The following is a 19,382-nucleotide window of genomic DNA, read 5'->3' as shown; positions in this document are numbered from 1 at the left end:
ACAAAGTTTCCATCTTTCTTAGGAACATGCATAGATTATATGTAATCAAGGTGAAAAGGGAGAGGAACCAGAGATCAAATTGCCAACATCTTTTGGATCATCAAAAAAGCAAGAGAGTTCCAGAAAAACATCTACTTCTGCTTTATCAATCACACCAAAGCCTTTGACTGTGTTGATCACAACAAACTGTGGAAAATTCTGAAAGAGATGGGAATACCAGACCACCTGACCTGCCTCCTGAGAAATCTGTATGCAGGTCAAGAAGCAACAGTTAGAACTGGACATGGAACAACAGACTGGTTCCAAATCGGAAAAGGAGTGTATCATGGCTGTATGTTGTCACCCTCCTTATTTAACTTATATGCAGAGTATATCATGAGAAATGCTGGACTGGATGAAGCACAAGCTGGAATCAAGATTGCTGGGAGAAATATCAATAACTTCAGATATGCAGATGACACCACCCTTATGGCAGACAGCAAAGAACTAAAGAGCCTCTTGATGAAAGTGAAAGAGGAGAGTGAAAAAGTTGGCTTAAAATTCAACATTCAGAAAACTAAGATCATGACATCTGGTCCCATCACTTCATGGGAAATAGATGGGGAAACAATGGAAACAGTGACAGACTATTTTTGGGGGCTCTAAAATCACTGCAGATGGTGACTGGAGTCATGAAATTAAAAGACACTTGCTCTTTGGAAGAAAAGTTATGACCAACCTAGACAGCATATTCAAAAGCAGAGACATTACTTTGCCAACAAAGGTCCATCTAGTCAAGGCTATGGTTTTTCCAGTAGTCATGTATGGATGTGAGAGCTGGACTATAAAGAAAGCTGAGTGCTGAAGAATTGATGCTTTTGAAGTGTGGAGTTGGAGAAGACTCTTGAGAGTCCCTTGGACAGCAAGGAGATCCAACCAGTCCATCCTAAAGGAAATTAGTCCTGAATGTTCATTGAAAGGACTGATGCTGAAGCTGAAGCTCCAAATCTTTGGCCAACTGATGCAAAAAGTCAACTCATTGGAAAAGACCCTGATGCTGGGAAAGATTGAAGGCAGAAAGAGAAGGGGATGACAGAGGATGAGATGGTTGGATGGCATCACTGATTCAATGGACATGAGTTTTAGTAAACTCTGGGAGTTGGTGATGGACAGGGAGGCCTGGCATGCTGCTGTCTATGGGGCCACAATGAGTCGGACATGACTGAGCTAGAGCTACTAAACTAAACTTAACTGAAGCAAAGTAGTGGCTTTAAAGAATAAGAATATCCTGCCAAAGACAGAGAACAAAAGTCTCAATCATATTCTCAAAGAGTTTACATGCTAATTTTAATTTACACTCAAAATAACTTTTTGTTGTTGTTCAGTCACTAAGTTGAGTCCAACTCTTTGCAACCCCATGGGCTGCAGCACATCAGGCTTCCCTGTCCCTCACTGTCTCCTGGAGTTTAGTCAAATTCATGTCCATTGAGTCAGTGATGCCATTCAATCATCTCAGCCTCTGTCACTCCCATCTTCTCTTGCCCTCAATCTTTCCCAGCCTCAGGGTCTTTTCCAATGAGTTTGCTCTTCGTATCAGGTGGCCAAAGTATTGGAGCTTCAACATCTGTCCTTCCAATGAATATTCAGAGTTGGTTTTCTTTAGGATTGACTGGTTTGATCTAACTTGATATAGTTATAATTATTATGCTTATTTTATGATGAGAAAACTTAGACTTATGATGAGAGACTGATTTAAACTCTAAATTCACATTTTCTTCTGTTCCATTGCAATACCTCACCTACCAGTAAATATGAAACATAACAGCAAGCAAAATCTTGACAAGTTAAAAGAAATTACAAATTAGAGAGTTACTGAAGTCCATTATTATTTTATTAAAGCAAATTTCCTATTCTTTAGGAATGCTGAGAGAAAAGTTTCTTGCTAACTAATTAATATGTGTCTAGTTGGATTTTGCAGCTTTAATTGATTTATTTTAAAAGTACTGGCTAAAAAAAAGGACTGACAATACTCTCTACTGTGTGTTTGGTACTATCAGAGAATTATTCAGACACCTTTAGAAAGCTATTTTGCATGTTATCTAGCTATTTGCATGGAGATTATAGTTGTCCCCTGTGAACTGCTGTTTTACTTTGCTTTCCCATTTCAGTTACCTGTGGTCAACTGTGGTCTGAAAATATTAAATGTAAAATTTCAGAAATGAATAATGCATAAGTTTTAAATTGTCCACCATTCTGAGTTGCATGATGAAATCTTGTGCCACCTGCCTCCTTCTGACCAGGGATCCCCAACCAAATACACTGTCTTCTTCTGACACCCAACCATCAACATTATCACTGCTCCATGAGCCAGGATCACCCAAGGCAGAAGATCCTTCTGACTTACTGTCAGAGGTTAATAGTAGCCCAACACTGTGTCAATTGCCTCACTTCATCTCATCACATGGACATTTTATCATCTCACATCACCACAGGAATAAAGGTGGGTAGAGTACAATAAGACATTTTGAAAGAGAGAGACCCCATTCATGTAACTTATATTACACATATTGTTATGCTTGCTATATTTTACTTTTAGTTATTACTGCTAATCTCTTACTGTGCCTAACATAAATTAAACTTTATCATAGTTAAGTATGTGTAGGAAAAAACAGTATATGCAGGGTTTGGGGCTTCCCAGCTGGCACTAGTGGTAAAGAACCCACCTGCCAATGCAGGAGATGCAAGAGATGTTGGTTCGATCCCTGGGTCAGAAAGATTCTCTGGAGGAGGGCATGGCAACCCACTCCAGTATTCTTTCCTGGAGAATCCCCATGAACAGAGGAGCCTGGCGGGCTACAGTCCATAGGTGGCAAAGAGTCGGACACGACTGAAGTGACTTAGCATGCACGCATGCAGGGTTTGATAGCATGTGTGGTTTCAGGAATCTACTGGGGGAGGCCTGGCGTGCTGCAGTCCATGGGGTTGCAAAGAGTCGGACACGACTGAGCGACTGAACTGAACTGAACTGCATTCACACTTGAGGAGGTCAGTGTAGTTTGAGTGAGAAACAAAGTCTAAATTGGGATTGATGAGACAGAGAAGAGAGAGGAGAAAAGGCAAAATTCAGGGAATCAGGGCACGATGAACCTTGTTCATAGTTCTTTGGTTCTGGGCTTTTTTTTTTTATATAAACTGATTAGTTGGCAGCTGTCGGAGAGGGCAGTCTGGGCACTATCCTTGAGCAGGCTGATTAGTGGAGGCAACATGAAGCCATTTTAGTTGTTAGTGGATGTCCCTTTTGAAATTTGAGCTGAGGAGCACGCGAGGGCAGTCCTCCTCTGAGTGGCGTCACCTGCCTCCACCTGGGTTAGGTCTGATCTGCGCCACTCTCTCCTTGAGTGACTCTCTGTATTGTTCTGTCCTCTACCTGCTCCGTGATGGGGAGGTCTGAGAAGAGGTTCCTGGAGGCTTCTCCACTTAGAGAAACGTGAGGCGAGTGTTAAAAGGCTAGTAGGACAGGGAAAAAATGGAGTGGTGGGATAGGTCATCGTTTTAGAGCGGTGAGGAACGTGACCGGCCAGCAGAAGGCTGCGTGCACCAGTGAGAGGAACCCCCAGGCTGTGGTCCTTTGGAGTACCAGGAAGGTAGGGCTGAAGCTGCAAATGCCAGGCTGTGGTCCTTTGGAGTACCAGGAAGGCAGAGCTGAAGCTGCAAATGCCACAGGGGCAATCCAGAGAGGACTCTGAGGACCTTATCGACGTATTAAGATTGTGTCCTGGGGGCAACAAGTGGGCATCAGAGATCTTTAAGCAGGTGTCTGGCATGAGTAGGTTGGTGTTTCGGGGTGTCTTTGGCTGCAGGGAGAGCTGCAGTCTGGAACCAGAAGCCAGAAGTGAGCCATGCAGGAGATACCAGGTGTGTGTGGGAGAGTGGTTTCTGTCTGCATCAGTGACTGCCTGGTGGTAGCTCATATTACTTTCACCTTTAAATATATAGAGTTTTGGGTAATTTGAAAAATCATAACCTCAAACTTCAGAAATCAAAACCTTGTGAGAACTGGGGCTGAATTATTCTCAACTGCCTATTTACTCAAATATCTCAAACTTTGTTTACATTTTAAATTTGGTATTTGAAAATTCATTTTGCTGTTTTAAGGCAATTATTCCTAAGCCCCTCAAAAATTTAGCAATGATTTGTCACTTAGAGAACCCTAAGGAACATCCTAAACAAATGTTTCAAAGTTCCTGTGTTTGATACTAAAATCTGTGTTTCCAAGGATACAAGAAATCCTAGGGTCTCCTTTGCTGCATTCTTCATCCAGAAGCTGTGTTGTGTTTGAAGCGGAGTTAGAAGATGTCATAAAGCCTTTTTAGCACAAACTCTCTTTTATGTGAATTGCTGCAACATGTTATAACTGGCCTTCCTATCAGAAGTCCTGCCCCACCTCCATCCAACAGTCTCTATGGTTTGAGCAGTCTGATTTTCTACTTGAAATACTTCAAAATCTTCCTGTGGACTTTAGGGGAAAGTCTTTCTTATTGCCTATGTGGTTTTTAATGACATGAGTGCAAGTGTACTTCTCTTTCCACATCCTTTACCATAAAAGCCACTTACATTTTATTTTTCTAGTCGTACCTATGATACCTCCTAACATCTTACCAAATATTGCATGATGTTTTTGTCTCTAGGCATTTCCAAATATTCCTCCCTCAATCTCAAAAATAAAACCTAAAAATTATTTTGTCCCTCCTCTCTCTGCTCAACCTCACAATCAACCATACACAGAAAACTCTTTCTCTGGTAGCTTTCCTTACTATTATTTAGTGAAAGTCCAAAGAAGTGGGCTGTGTCCTTGAATGATAACACAATGGGACGACTAGATGTATTCTGTCTGGGGAAAAGCCATATCTGACTGTAGAAATAGGTCCTGGAGGGAGCAAAGAAAAGACATCCTGTTTGCAATACCAGTATGTGAAACATTCAGAAGACTATTGCCAGCTGTGTACACACTGATGAGATCCTAAGTCAGCCAAGCTGGCAGGTGAGGCAACGATCCCGGCAGGCTCCCAGACCAAGGCCTACAGTTCACTCTAGGGGATGCAAATGAAGCTATGGCTGCCGTTAACACCGAGAACTACATCAATGTACTAGGAAAATGAGAACTTGAGATGCCAACGTATCCTAACCGCAATCTCATTCCCAATAACCTGTGCCCCTGCATCCTGGTTCTTGTATCAATGAAAAGTGAAAGTGAAAGTCGCTCAGCTGTGTCTGACTCTTTGCATCTCCACAGACTGTACAGTCCATGGAATTTTCTAGGCCAGAATACTGGAGTGGGTAGCCTTTCCCTTCTCCCGGGGGGCTTTCCAACCTAGGGTTCAAACCCAGGTCGCCCTCATTGCAGGCGGATTCTTTACCAGCTGAGCCACAAGCGAAGCCCTTGTATCAATTAATGTAATCAATTAATTAATTAAATGTACCTATTTAGTTAGGCTCAGCTGGTAGCTCAGACGGTAAAGCATCTGCCTACAATGCGGGAGACCCAAGTTTGATCCCTGGGCTGGGAAGATCCTCTGGAGAAGGAAATGGCAACCCACTTCAGTATTCATGCCTGGAAAATCCCATGGACCAAGGAGCCTGGTAGGCTACAGTCCATGGGATTGCAAACAGTCAGACATGACTCAGCGACTTCACTTCCACTTTTCTTTATTAATGGAATTAATAACACTTCTTAGATTTAGATACCGTGAGGATTAATTTAGGTATTAATATAACATTTGCACAGTCCTTAGCCTAAATTATCACAAAATTTTATGTATCTCTGTTGCTACCACATCTTTCAGTTCAATTCAATTCAGTTTAGTTGCTTAGTCGTGTCCAACTCTTTGTGACCCCATGAATCACAGCATGCCAGGCCTCCCTGTCCATCACCAACTCCTGGAGTTCACCCAGACTCACGTCCATCGAGTCAGTGACGCCATCCAGCCATCTCATCCTCTGTCGTCCCCTTCTCCTCCCACCACCAATCCCTCCCAGCATCAGAGTCTTTTCCAATAAGTCAATTCTTCGCATGAGGTGGCCAAATTACTGGAGTTTCAGCTTTGCATCATTCCTTCCAAAGAAATCCCAGGGCTGATCTCCTTCAGAATGGACTGGTCGGATCTCCTTGCAGTCCAAGGGACTCTCAAGAGTCTTCTCCAACACCACAGTTCAAAAGCATCAATTCTTCAGCGCTCAGCTTTCTTCACAGTCCAACTCTCACATCCATACATGACCACTGGAAAAACCATAGCCTTGACTAGACAGACCTTTGTTGGCAAAGTAATGTCTCTGCTTTTGAATATGCTATCTAGGTTGGTCATAGCTTTCCTTCCAAGGAGTAAGCGTCTTTTAATTTCATGGCTGCAGTCACCATCTGCAGTGATTTTGGAGCCCCAAAAAACAAAGTCTGACAGTGTTTCCACTGTTTCCCCATCTACTTCCCATGAAGTGATGGGACCGGATGCCATGATCTTAGTTTTCTGAATGTTGAGCTTTAAGCCAACTTTTTCACTCTCCTCTTTCACTTTCATCAAGAGGCTTTTTACAGGATTTTATATTTTCCCAGCATCCAAGGCAGGTATGTAATACATGAGTATTAGAAGCACAAAGATTCCCTCTCTCTATTCTTTGCTTACTGTCCTTTGACACAGGTATCAGAAGGCAAGTGGTATCTCAACTAAGAACACTTTTCTGATCTTCCTGGTGTCATTTAGCATTTTCTCCTTAGTGTGGTCACATAACCCCAGATAATGTAATAACCCCAGATAAGATAATTATGTCCATATGTGCTGAGTGTAACATAAGGCACTTTAAGGCAGGGCCTATGTCTTATTTTGTTTCTTTATTTTTGTCATATAATACAGTACTAGGCAGAGAGTGCTCTGTAAATGTGTCCTGAATAAATGAATGATGAATAGATGAATCAGCGAGTTGACAATTAGCTAACAATGCATCGAGTGAAAGGACATGTGTATTCTTAAACAGAAGAGCATTTTACATGCTATCACTAAGGTGGCAGCTGTCCACAGCAGGCTCCTGAGGAATCTCTCTGATCATTTCTTCTCACTCTGTGCTCATAGCCCTGAAACTTCCACAGCCAGGGCCACAGACCACATCTCACCATTCACAGGCTTTGCCAATCCCTGTGCTCATACCAATCATGCTTCCAGAAAACTGAAGGAGAAAGGTTAAAGAATCACAGATTAACAGAGTATCAGAGGGCATTTTCCTTGCCCTGGCCAGTTCTGAAGCTGAGTTTCAGCTAAGGCAGGGTCCTCCACCTAAAATTTGTGACCAAGTTCTCAGCTTATCCCTCAGTGGGCTTTGTGACAGACCATCCAGATCTGCCGGCAGGATTAAAGGACTTATTCTCCCAGCTCCTAAGAGTTCTGCCAGCAGACAATATCTCAATTATACAGAGCAACCTTTTCCATACTCACACTCCATTCCCAGGGCAGTTTATATATCATTAGCGGCTGAGGCCAGGGCATAATGGTGTGGACACTTCTCCCATCATGGGACACTTACGAAGGATCATCCCAAACTCAGAAATCCTTCGGCATCACTTGGAGCCTTTGTTGACACTGCATCACAGCCCAAGTTCTCTCTCTCCCCAACACCTTTCCTTTCATAGGCTATATGGATTCTGGTGTCTAGGATGAGGCTGGGGAAATGGTACAATGTGAAAATAAAGATAAATCTCTCTAAGAAATTAGCCATCTGCAGGAACCTCCACAGAAATAGCCTTTATTACATGGTGATTTTCAGACTGACAGTGTTAAGGAAAGGGGAAACAACCCTCTAAGCTGTAATCATCACAAAACAAGCTGTAATTTTGGAAATTGACACATGGAAAGGTGTTATATGTTAGAAACTACAATCAGTAAACTGCTGGTCAGAATGGAATGACAACAAGGAAGAGTCTGGTGGGAGAAAAGCTCTTTAGACACAGTTTGATTCCTGCAGAGAATTGCATGGCTGCCAGGTCCAGCCAGATAAAGCTCATTATCAGTTTTTAACTTGGTTTTTGGATGCTAGTATCTGTCCCCTGGTCTCCTCTGTAGTCAAACCCTGAAGAAAAAGTACCTGTTCAGATCACCAGTCTCACTTTATAGGAGAGATAAATATGAGATATTATAAATATATGGTAACTTTATGAAGTTAAAATAGACTTCAGAATACAAATTTTATGTAACAAGTAAATTTTCTCTTTGGACTTCATAAAAAATGTGTGGTCTCCATGCTGTATTTGAAGCATTGAGAAAGCACCTGGTTCATACCAGAAACTTAACAATTACATTGGCAATAGAATCCCTTCCAAGATCTTTAAGCAGAATGGTTTCAGTAGATTAGAAGTAAAAGGATTGAAAAAGATATACCCAGCAATACTACTAATAAATAAGCTGCAGTAGGTATATTAATATCAATGTCAACTTAGAAAATTAACAGAAATAAGAGGTATATTACACAGTGACAACAGTCAATTCACCAGAAAAACATAACATTTCCACATGTGTATGCACTCATCTCACATGCTAGTAAAGTAATGCTCAAAATTCTCCAAGCCAGGCTTCAGCAATATGTGAACCGTGAACTTCCTGATGTTCAAGCTGGTTTTAGAAAAGGCAGAGGAACCAGAGATCAAATTGCCAACATCTGCTGGATCATGAACAAAAGCAAGAGAGTTCCAGAAAAACATCTATTTCTGCTTTATTGACTATGCCAAAGCCTTTGACTGTGTGGATCACAATAAACTGGGGAAAATTCTTTCAAGAGATGGGAATACCAGACCACCTGACCTGCCTCTTGAGAAACCTGTATGCAGGTCAGGAAGCAACAGTTAGAACTGGACATGGAACAACAGACTGGTTCCAAATAGGAAAAGGAATACGTCAAGGCTGTATATTGTCACCCTGCTTATTTAACTTATATGCAGAGTACATCATGAGAAGCGCTGGACTGGAAGAAACACAAGCTGGAATCAAGATTGCCGGGAGAAATATCAATAACCTCAGATATGCAGATGACACCACCCTTATGGCAGAAAGTGAAGAGGAACTCAAAAGCCTCTTGATGAAAGTGAAAGCGGAGAGTGAAAAAATTGGCTTAAAGCTCAACATTCAGAAAACGAAGATCATGGCATCCGGTCCCATCACTTCATGGGAAATAGATGGGGAAACAGTGGAAACAGTGTCAGACTTTATTTTTTGGGGCTCCAAAATCACTGCAGATGGTGACTGCAGCCATGAAATTAAAAGACGCTTACTCCTTGGAAGGAAAGTTATGTCCAACCTAGATAGCATATTCAAAAGCAGAGACATTACTTTGCCAACAAAGGTCTGTCTAGTCAAGGCTATGGTTTTTCCAGTGGTCATGTATGGATGTGAGAGTTGGACTGTGAAGAAAGCTGAGTGCTGAAGAATTGATGCTTTTGAACTGTGGTGTTGGAGAAGACTTTTGAGAGTCCCTTGGACTGCAAGGAGATCCGACCAGTCCATTCTGAAGGAGATCAGCCCTGGGATTTCTTTGGAAGGAACGATGTTAAAGCTGAATCTCCAGTACTTGGCCACCTCATGCGAAGAGTTGACTCATTGGAAAAGACTCTGATGCTGGGGGGGATTGGGGGCAGGAGGAGAAGGGGATGACAGAGGATGAGATGGCTGGATGGCATCACTGACTCGATGGACGTGAGTCTAAGTGAACTCCGGGAGTTGGTGATGGACAGGGAGGCCTGGCATGCTGCGATTCATGGGGTCGCAAAGAGTCGGACACGACTGAGCGACTGAACTGAACTGAACTGAACTGATGCCCCTCTTAAGAGTGCTTCAAAATACATGATGCAGAAGCTGACAGAACTGAAAGGCAAAATGGATAGATTAGATCCAGAATTTGAGTTGCAGAGTTTTGAAATTCTATTTTCTAAAATAATCAATAGTGAAAGCGAGAGAAAAATCAGCAAGAGGTAAAAGGCACACCCTTAACAATCTTGAATTTAATTGAAACTTACAGACCATTGTACCCAACAAGAGCAGATTACAATCTTTCTCAGTTCAAATGGAACACTTAGCAGGAGTCATCCTGCATCATGAAACAAATCAAAACTTTTTGAAGAATTGAAATCTTATAAATTTTGTTCTCTAAATTTACTGGAAATAATGAAATAAATAATAATAGAATGTTAACTGAAAAAAAATAGAATTTTTTGGAAAGTAAACAGCACACTTCTAAATAATCCAGGGACCAAAGAGGAAGTCTCAAGGAAAATCATAAAATATTTTGTCAGAACAAAAATAAAAATTAAAAATAGCAAAATTTGTTAAAACAGTACTTTAGAAGAAAGTTTATAGTGTTAAAAGTTAACGTTCAGTTTGCCAGGGCTATTGTAACAAAGTAGCACAAATTGAGTGGCTTAAACAAGAGAAGTTCACTGTCACAGTGTTGAGGGCTTTCATTTTGGATGTAGGAAGTCAATAAGTTCTCAGGGTTGGTTCCTTCTGAGCGCTGTGAGGGAGGGCTCTGTTTCTGGCTTCACTCCTTGTCTAGTAGATGGGTATTTTTGTGTTCATAACGATGCTCTCCCTGTATGCATGTGTATATCCAAACTTCCCTTCTATAAGGACACCACCATATTGACTTAGGGACCATCCTACTCCAGAATGAGTTCATCCTGCCTCAACTAATTACATCTGCAAAGACTATTTCCAAATAAGGTCACATTCTGAGGTACTGCTGCTGCTGCTGCTGCTGCTAAGTCGCTTCAGTCGTGTCCGACTCTGTGCGACCCCATAGACGGCAGCCCACCAGGCTCCCCCGTCCCTGGGATTCTCCAGGCAAGAACAATGGAGTGGGTTGCCATTTCCTTCTCCAATGTATGAAAGTGAAAAATGAAAGTGAAGTCGCTCAGTCGTGTCCGACTCTTCCAGACCCCATGGACTGCAGCCTACCAGGCTCCTCTGTCCATGGGATTTTCCAGGCAAGAGTATTGAAGTGGGTGGGGGTTAGAATTTTAGATATGAATTTTGGGGGAACACATTTCAACTCATGTCAGTTTGTATTATAAAAGAAGATTTCAAATCAACAACCTAAATTTCTATATGAAGAAACTAAAAAAAGAAAAACAAAAGAGGAAGGAAGACAATCATATAGATAAGAGCAAAAGTCAATTAAATTAAAAACAGTAACAACAGAGAAAAACAATGGCAACAATTTTGCCAAAGATAAATAAAATTGATATACCTGTAACCAGACTCACAAAGCAAAAAGGAGAATACCATCATCAGCAATGAGAAGGGATATCACTGGAGACTTCACAATACATTAAAAAGGGTAGTAAGAAACGGGTAAAGAATCCACCTGCAATGCAGGAGACACACAAGATGTGGATTCGATCCCTGGGTCAGGAATATACCCCTGGAGGAGGAAATGGCAACCACTCCAGAATTCTCACCTGAAAAATCCCATGGACAGAGGAGCCTGGTGGGCTACAGTCCATGGGATCTCAAAAGAATTGGACATGACTGAGTAACTAAGCACAGGAAAATATTATGACCAATTCTAAGCACATAAATTCAACAATTTAAACAAAACAGAGTAATTCTTTGAAAGCCACAAACTACCCAAACTCACTAAGGATAAATAGATAACCTGAATAGAACTGTACCTACTGGAATAATTGAACTCATAGTACCCCCCTGCAAAAAAAAAAAAAAAAAAAAAAAATCCCTAAAAGGAAAACTCCAGGTTCAGATGGCTTCACTACCACAGAAGAAAAGGCAAAGTCTATAAGACTGGTAAGAAAGGTCCACTAGGGTAGGAGACCCATTTTATTCATTGGTACCCCCACCCGTGGTTATTCAACCAGGATCTGCCCCATTGGAGTTGCAGGCTCCAATGCTGACTGACCCCTGGTGGGCTAAAGGGAGGATCTGCTTACCCAGAGAACCAAGTCTCCCTTTCTAGACCACTCTCCATACATGAGGACCTTGGAATTCCTTTTTCAAGTGATCCTGAACTTGCTACCAAGGCCTACATGGGTGTCATTCTGATTATACCCTTATGCTCAAGAACTGTTGTCAGAAAGCATAGATTGAACTTGGACAAGCTCAGAAGATTCCACACAGTTGCAGAACACTGGGGCAATGCAAGGCAGGGGTGACAGGAGGGGAAGGTGGGCTCCAGGTGGGGCCAGAGGCTGGGGGCGGGCTTCTCTCCCTGCATTGCCATGTTCTAGCAGGGAGTTTCAGAATTCTAAATTTGAATGTGAATATCATAAAGGTATATTTGTAGGGAGGATGATAAAACACACAAATTCAGGCATTTGTTAACTTGATGTCTAACTATTTACTACCTAGACATATCCCATCTGTACTCTTATTCTGAGCCCCTGAATGTTAGCATTGGGTGGAGTGGGACATTTGTAAACAAATCTATTTACATTTGTTTAAATTATGAGCACCTACCTAGAATAATGACTGGCACAGGTTGGGCAGTCAATGATAATTTTGTATTAATGACTGTGTCGATGAACAAATGAGTTTAATCCTCACAACATTCCTGGAAAGATCTAGCTAAGAAGAAAGTGATGGTGCTCAGTCCTTGACACAATAATGGATAGAGGATAACTTGAGAAGAAAATCTTTTAGGATTTTAGACATAAGCAAATGCTGATATCTGCTCTGATTATCTGTGAGCACATCTCTGATGCGTGTCCTGATCCCCAGTGGGCCGTCACATCCTCTGTTTCAAGAGCACTCATCTTACTCATCTTGTTGGAACTGATTAAATCTCTGCCCAGCCATGAGATGATGTGGCAGTGACTCAGATGGCTTCCCTGTCCCCTAAGACTACTCATAATCTGTCATATTTGTCTAGGAGGGCTAGTTTCTCAGAAGAAACTTTGGTTCAAGAAAGATAGCTGAACTTTTAAGAATCTCAGCTCTGAAATAACTGATGGTACTAAGAACATAGTGTGAGAAACTGTAGTAGCACACGTTTGCCCCATATGGATACTCTGTTTACTCAACTTGAATTGAACTGAAATAGAATATTTAAAAATTTCCGAGGTAGTTATGTTCCTGTAACACAAAGTCATGGCTATTACTCAACTTCACGATGAATTATTTTCAGCCATTCTTTTTATCAGGGGCAAATACAGCAAACAAGCAATTTAATTATTCAAAAGAACACTGGAGCAATTAAACTTTTCCTAACAAATACCACATGAGTAAAACAGATGGACAGAAAGTAATCTATTAACTGTTTGCCATTCAAATGGCTCATTGAGCCTCCAGTAATCATATGCTATAAATAGGATGTTTATATCACATGCAAATTTAGTGCCTGGAAAAGCATCAATGGAAAGCCTTCACACAGCTCATTGGCTTAGAGTCTTTAATGATTGAGCCACAAGGGAGCGATTACTTCACCAATACCTCATTTATCTTGTCTCCAAATCCCTCTTTGGTTCTGTTAATTCTATTATTAAATAAATGGCAACACCCACAATTTCTTTTAAAATATAACTAACCTTTAAATAGAGAAGAGTAAGATAAAATATATTTCTAAATAAATAAACAAATTTGATTGTTTTCATTGCTTTTGAGTTGTCAATCTGTCTCTAAAATAAGCAGACACAAGATATTGAATCTTGACAAAAGTACTTAACACATATATTTACTCCAATGCACACAGCACAGAGCTTTAAAACTGTTAATATTGATTATTTGACTGGTTAAGGACTTTTGCCTCAATTAGACATGTTTATAAAGGAAAACTGCAAAGTTTATTTGAATTTTAAATCCATTACTGTGACCATTCTACCATCAGCATGGAGATATGAAGAACACAGTGCACATGATGTTAAATATTGTAGTAAACTGGTATACTTGGACTAAAGGTCACTGGAAAAACGAAAGAAAAATTCTTATAAAATTGACTTCATATTTAAATGTGATCAGGAGCATAATTAATGAATGAGTTAATAATTTTCACAATGTAATTATTATCCAGAGTTTGGTCTTTAGTTCACTGTGTGCTTTCTGTGTATGTTATTATTGCCAAGTATTTATCCTTGACAGACATGAGACACATCTCTAATTTTTTCCTCCTAACGTTACTCCCTTCTTTGTGTTCTGCTTCCTTATCTTTAAGTATGCCTACTGTACTTTAAGTTTATGCTATTATCATTTTTATTTCTGATATTTATTCCTCTCCACAGTCTTTCTATTATTATATCCACTTGGAAAGTAACAGAAATAATAATCATTTTTAATAATAATCATTTTTCCTTTTTATTATTAATTAATTCTTTGTTTTTTTCCAGCTCTAAGTGTGGTCTTTTTTTTCTTCTACATTCTTTTCTCTGTTTTTTGAATTTTATTTCTGTCCATATTAAATGTCTTCCCAAATACGTGGCCATCTTTGGTTCTTAGCAACATACATTAAACTATTTGGAAACTCACCATGTGTTTTCCAGGGGATGATGGTGACGGTGGACTTCATTATCAACTGACCAGGCGGAGGCTGGGCCACTGACATGTGGGGCCTCTCAAAGTCTATGGCGAGAGGTCTTGAAGATTTTTTTATCTTGAGCAGGCTTGTTTCCCTAGAGAGGAATACCAGTATGTTATATAAAGCTGATTCACCAATTTGGGATTTAAACAGGGATAGGGAGCTGGGGGCTCCCTTTTTAACAGGAAAATTGCTGCTCAATCTCTTGCTTTCAGTTCTAGAATATTGGTCCTAACCTTCTTTGTGCCTCACATTCTGAAGGCACGGTCTTTTTAAAGTTAAGATCTTGAGAGAGTCAACATCCAGTCTTCTTCCATGGAGAGGAAAAGGCAAGTCACCCAGCTTTGTAGGAAAGAGGGGAAGATCCACATTTCTCACTGCTCCTTCATCAAACTTTCAACTAAGTTCACTGTTTTTACTGATATCTGGCTTCCCCAACTTCAGAAGTACCTGATGCAACAAGATTGTGTACATTTGGAGATAGGATGTGGCTGTGGCAGGAGTGAATTTGCTTCTTTGGGTCTTCACACCACATCACTGCCATCACCACCAGCTCAAGCTGTATTTAGCCATCTCTGTTCCATCAATTAAGGGGCTTGTTATTTATACTCCATTTTCTCTGTCCCTCTCCCCTTTCCCTTATTTTGTGATTTTCTTTTATTTTGATAGGTTATAAAAACATCAAAAAGAATGACAGCAATACTTGGTGATGTGCCACTTTCTAAATATCTTCCACTGAAAGGAGTGGCCAGGAGTCAGAAAAAATGAAAACCAGGAAGGTGTCTTAGTGTGTTCAGCTGCTATAACAAGTACCAGAAACTGAGTGGCTTCTAAACAACTGAAATTTCTCACAGTTCTGGAGGTTAGATGCCCAAGATCAGGGTGTCAGCATGGTCAGGTTCTGGTGAAGGCCCTCTTCTGGCTGCCAATTTCTTGTATCCTCACCAGGCAGAAGGGTCTTAGGAGCCCTGTGGGGTCTTTTTCATAAAGACACTAATGCCATTCAGGAGGGTTCCAACCTCATTACCTAAGTGCCTCCCAAAGGTCCTGCCTCCTAATACCATCATTTACGCTTTGGAATTTTAACACATAAAAATTTGGGATACATAAATATTCAGACCTAAGCAGAAGGGTAGTGGATTGTATGGTCTGATGGCAGGTGCATTGAAAGATATTTTTCTGTGGGTCTTGGAGAAAAGTAAAGAGAGAGCACTAAGCATTAAGGATGCCACTGAACATTCTCCAAGAGCCTGTGGCACTCAGGCTGTGAGAGAGAAAAGTAGGTACCACTCAAAGGGGTCCCAAATAAACAGACTCCATGGAGCAGGTCAGGTGCCAGTAAATCTGAGAGGCTAAGGAAATCTTAAAGAACAGGTGTGAGAAGATAAGGAGTTTTGTTGATGTCAGATAGACTATTCCGGAAAGCATGATAGAAAGGTTTGGGAACTTAGTAAAGAGTAGAAATTTGTTGGAACTCTCCTGATGGTCCAGTGGCTAAGACTCTACGCTCCCAATGCAGGGGGCCCAAGTTCAGGGAACTAGATCCCACATGCCAGAACTAAGAGTTCTCATGCCACAGTTAAAAGATCCCACAGGCTGCAACTGAGATCTAGTCCAGCCAGATAACTAATTAAATAAATAAAAATATTTTTTAAAAAGGAGTTGGAATTTGTTAGGTTACGGATGTATAGAGCCCTATGAGGAAATGTCCCAGTGTTAATGGGTGACCTGGGTGGTTGAGATAGTGATGGGTATTTAAGGATGAAGTAATTTGTTCTGGTGGCAGAGGGAAAGGTAAATAATTAGTTCTAGCTACAGCATTCGTCTCAGGCCTGGTCTCTTGTGCTGCTGCCATCGGTGGGACAGGTGATGTGGCTACAAGAACTAAGCCATGAACGGCAGGCTCTGGCTGGGGTGAGGAAGCCCAATGTGTTCAGGTGTACATTGGGCTCCAGGGGCCTCCTTTTATGGACTGAAGTAAGTGCTGCGGTTTCCCCAAGCTCACTGCAAACTCTGAGGCCTTCATCCACTCACCTGTGACCTGGATCTGCCACTGGTGATATTTACAACCCCAGAGAGCAGGCCTGGGCCTCATTTCCTTTACCCACAAAAGGAGGACATTGGCCTACTTGAGTGCTTCTCAAACTTTTCCACCACACATCTCCTGGAGAAGCCTGTGAAGGTGGCCTGAATACACTTAGCACTGATGACATTTTAGATATTCAATGTGAAGTTTAAATGGGAAATAATATTAGCCCATGCAGTATAATCATTTCCTGACATTTTAATTGGGTTTTATCTTTTCTGCCATTGAGAGCCATTAGGCCAATGTAGAGCTCTGTGTACTGTGTTTCCTGTATTTTCCCTCTTCTGTTTCAGGGAAGTTGCCAGATCCTTAACATTCCTACTTCACGGCTTTTTGTCAGAGTATAACAGAGACACTGATGAATGTTAACCATCCCACCTACCTATGAAAGTCTGAACTCCCAGAGCAGTCCCTCATAGGTGTGGGTTTGGATAATATAAAGGGAAAGAGACATGAGAGACGGGGTATTTCCCTCCAGTCTGGGAGGGTTTGGGGCCTGTGCATAGTATAGCTTTGGGGCCCCAGTCTGGAACCCAAAAGAGTGCGTGGTGCCCATCAAAGGCTTTACCCTAGGTCTGCGGGCTCCAGGATCAAGGTGACTCATTCCCATGTCTGAATTTAGCTCTGTGTCAACATGTTTGATGGTTTTGAGAGACTCCAGATCCCAAGATAAGACAGTCCTTATCCCATCTGGGAGACTTTGTAGAGGGCTCCAAGATTTTTTTTTTTTAACAAACAGAAGTTTAATAACATATATACCTCATAAATACACGGGAGATACTTGAGTAACTCTCTTAGATTCCTGTATGATCCCAGAGGGATCAGTTGTTGCTCAAATCTACTTTAGTGCCAGCCATGCAGGAAATTTGCAGTCAAGACCTTGGTAAACTCTCTAGGCCTCCTTTGCCTTCTTGGAGAAGTGAGAAGGTGGGTCTACCTGGTTTTCATGGTCACATGCAGCTTTAAAATGATATGTGATGCTTTTTAAAAATCCTACTCTGATCCCTGGAGAAGGAAATGGCAACCCACTCCAGTATTCTTGCCTGAAAAATCCCATGGACAGAGGAGCCTGGTGGACTACAGTCCAGGGGGTTGCAAAGAGTCAGACACGACTGACTGACTGAGCACTCTGAACCTACCCTGAAAATTCCTCCCTAAGCCCTCTCCCTGCCACCCTCTAAACCAAGGCCACTCTGATTAGCACCAGCAGTTTCACTAAGCCATGGCCCTCCACAGAAGCAAAGTATGTTTCTTTGCCAGCCTTTTTTCATGTTCCTGTGTACTGGAGTGCTAGAGGGTTCATTCTGAGCATTAAAATTAGGAAATGTTGAGTAATCTCTTTGTTCTTCCTCCTAGGGAAGCCAACTTCAAAAGCACAACAAATACAGCATGAAACATGATGTAAAGAACAAACATTATTTAAGCCTATGGAGCTCAGCAGCATTTTGAAAATCAGAAGAAAAACTAAGACTTTAACAAAATGCAAGAAATTAAAATTACTAAGTTTTAGTAAACAATAAATTAAAATCTATTTTTTTTCTCAAGCAAAATACCTTAATAGAAATTCAGCCTTTGGCGTACTTAAAAATAAACAGTTGTCCAATCCTTAAGGGTAACTTCCTTGGTGGCTCAGTGGTTAAGAATCCACCTACCAGTGCAGGGCACATGGGTTCGACCCCTGGTCCCGGCAGGTTTCACATGCCACAGAGCAACTAAGCCTGTGCACCACAGCTACTGAAGCCCATGTGCCTAGAGCCCATGCTCTGCAACAAGAGATGCCAATGGAATAAGAAGCTCGAGCACCACAACTGGAGAGTAACTGCAACTACAGAAAGCCCGCCATGCAACAAGGAAGATCCAGCACAGCCAAATAAATAAATAAATAGAGTAACTGCATGTATACCTTTGAAGAGAGTAAAGGGAGAGTGTGGGTGACATGCCCTTCATCCTTTCCCAGCTCCCTCTCTACTGCCCTTCCCTTGTAAAACCAGAGACCCGACAGTCACTGACCCAAAGCAATTATGTGAACTCTTCATGCATTCTTAAGCCAGCAGAAACTCCTAAAAACAGGAGTTTCCTCTATTAACACTAGTTTGTGGTGAAGCTGGGACTTGAGCCCCATGTTGACATTAACATTGTAAACATCTTACTATTTTGAAAGGTTAAGCAATAGATCTAATCAAGATTACATGCTGCTGCTACTGCTAAGTCGCTTCAGTCATGTCCGACTCTGTGCGACCCCATAGATGGCAGCCCACCAGGATCCCCCATCCTTGGGATTCTCCAGGCAAGAACACTGCAGTGGGTTGCCATTTCCTTCTCCAGTGCATGAAAGTGAAAAGTGAAAGTGAAGTTGCTCAGTCGTGTCCAACTCTTAGTGACCCCATGGACTGCAGCCTACCAGGCTCCTCCATCCATGGGATTTTCCAGGCAAGAGTACTGGAGTGGGCTGCCATTGCCTTCTCCACAAGACTACATCAGTCAGTTCAGTTCAGTTCAGTCACTCAGTCGTGTCCGACTCTTTGCTACCCCATGAATCGCAGCACGCCAGGCCTCCCTGTCTATCACCAACTCCCGGAGTTCACTCAGACTCACGTCCATCGAGTCAGTGATGCCATCCAGCCATCTCATCCTCTGTCGTCCCCTTCTCCTCCTGCCCTCAAACCCTCCCAGCATCAGAGTCTTTTCCAATAAGTCAACTCTTCGCATGAGGTGGCCAAAGTACTGGAGTTTCAGCTTTGCATCATTCCTTCCAAAGAAATCCCAG

General features: G+C 41.7%; 1 protein-coding gene across 3 annotated transcripts in view; it reads right to left on the bottom strand.

Moving 5' to 3' along the window:
- The window catches only part of STAC (SH3 and cysteine rich domain), a 355,507-nt gene that overhangs the window by 221,757 nt on the left and 114,368 nt on the right, over positions 1 to 19,382 (bottom strand). For all 3 annotated transcript variants that reach the window (XM_061395838.1, XM_061395839.1, XM_061395840.1), the window contains exon 3: positions 14,481 to 14,623. In XM_061395838.1, coding sequence (XP_061251822.1) covers positions 14,481 to 14,483 — 3 coding nt within the window. In that variant the 5' untranslated portion in view covers positions 14,484 to 14,623. The remainder of the gene's footprint in view (positions 1 to 14,480; positions 14,624 to 19,382) is intronic.

Source organism: Bos javanicus, chromosome 22, assembly GCF_032452875.1.
Source record: "Bos javanicus breed banteng chromosome 22, ARS-OSU_banteng_1.0, whole genome shotgun sequence".
NCBI classification, from domain to species: domain Eukaryota; kingdom Metazoa; phylum Chordata; class Mammalia; order Artiodactyla; family Bovidae; genus Bos; species Bos javanicus.
The sequence above is the reverse complement of the archived record's forward strand: the minus strand, read 5'-3'. Positions and strand labels throughout refer to the sequence as shown.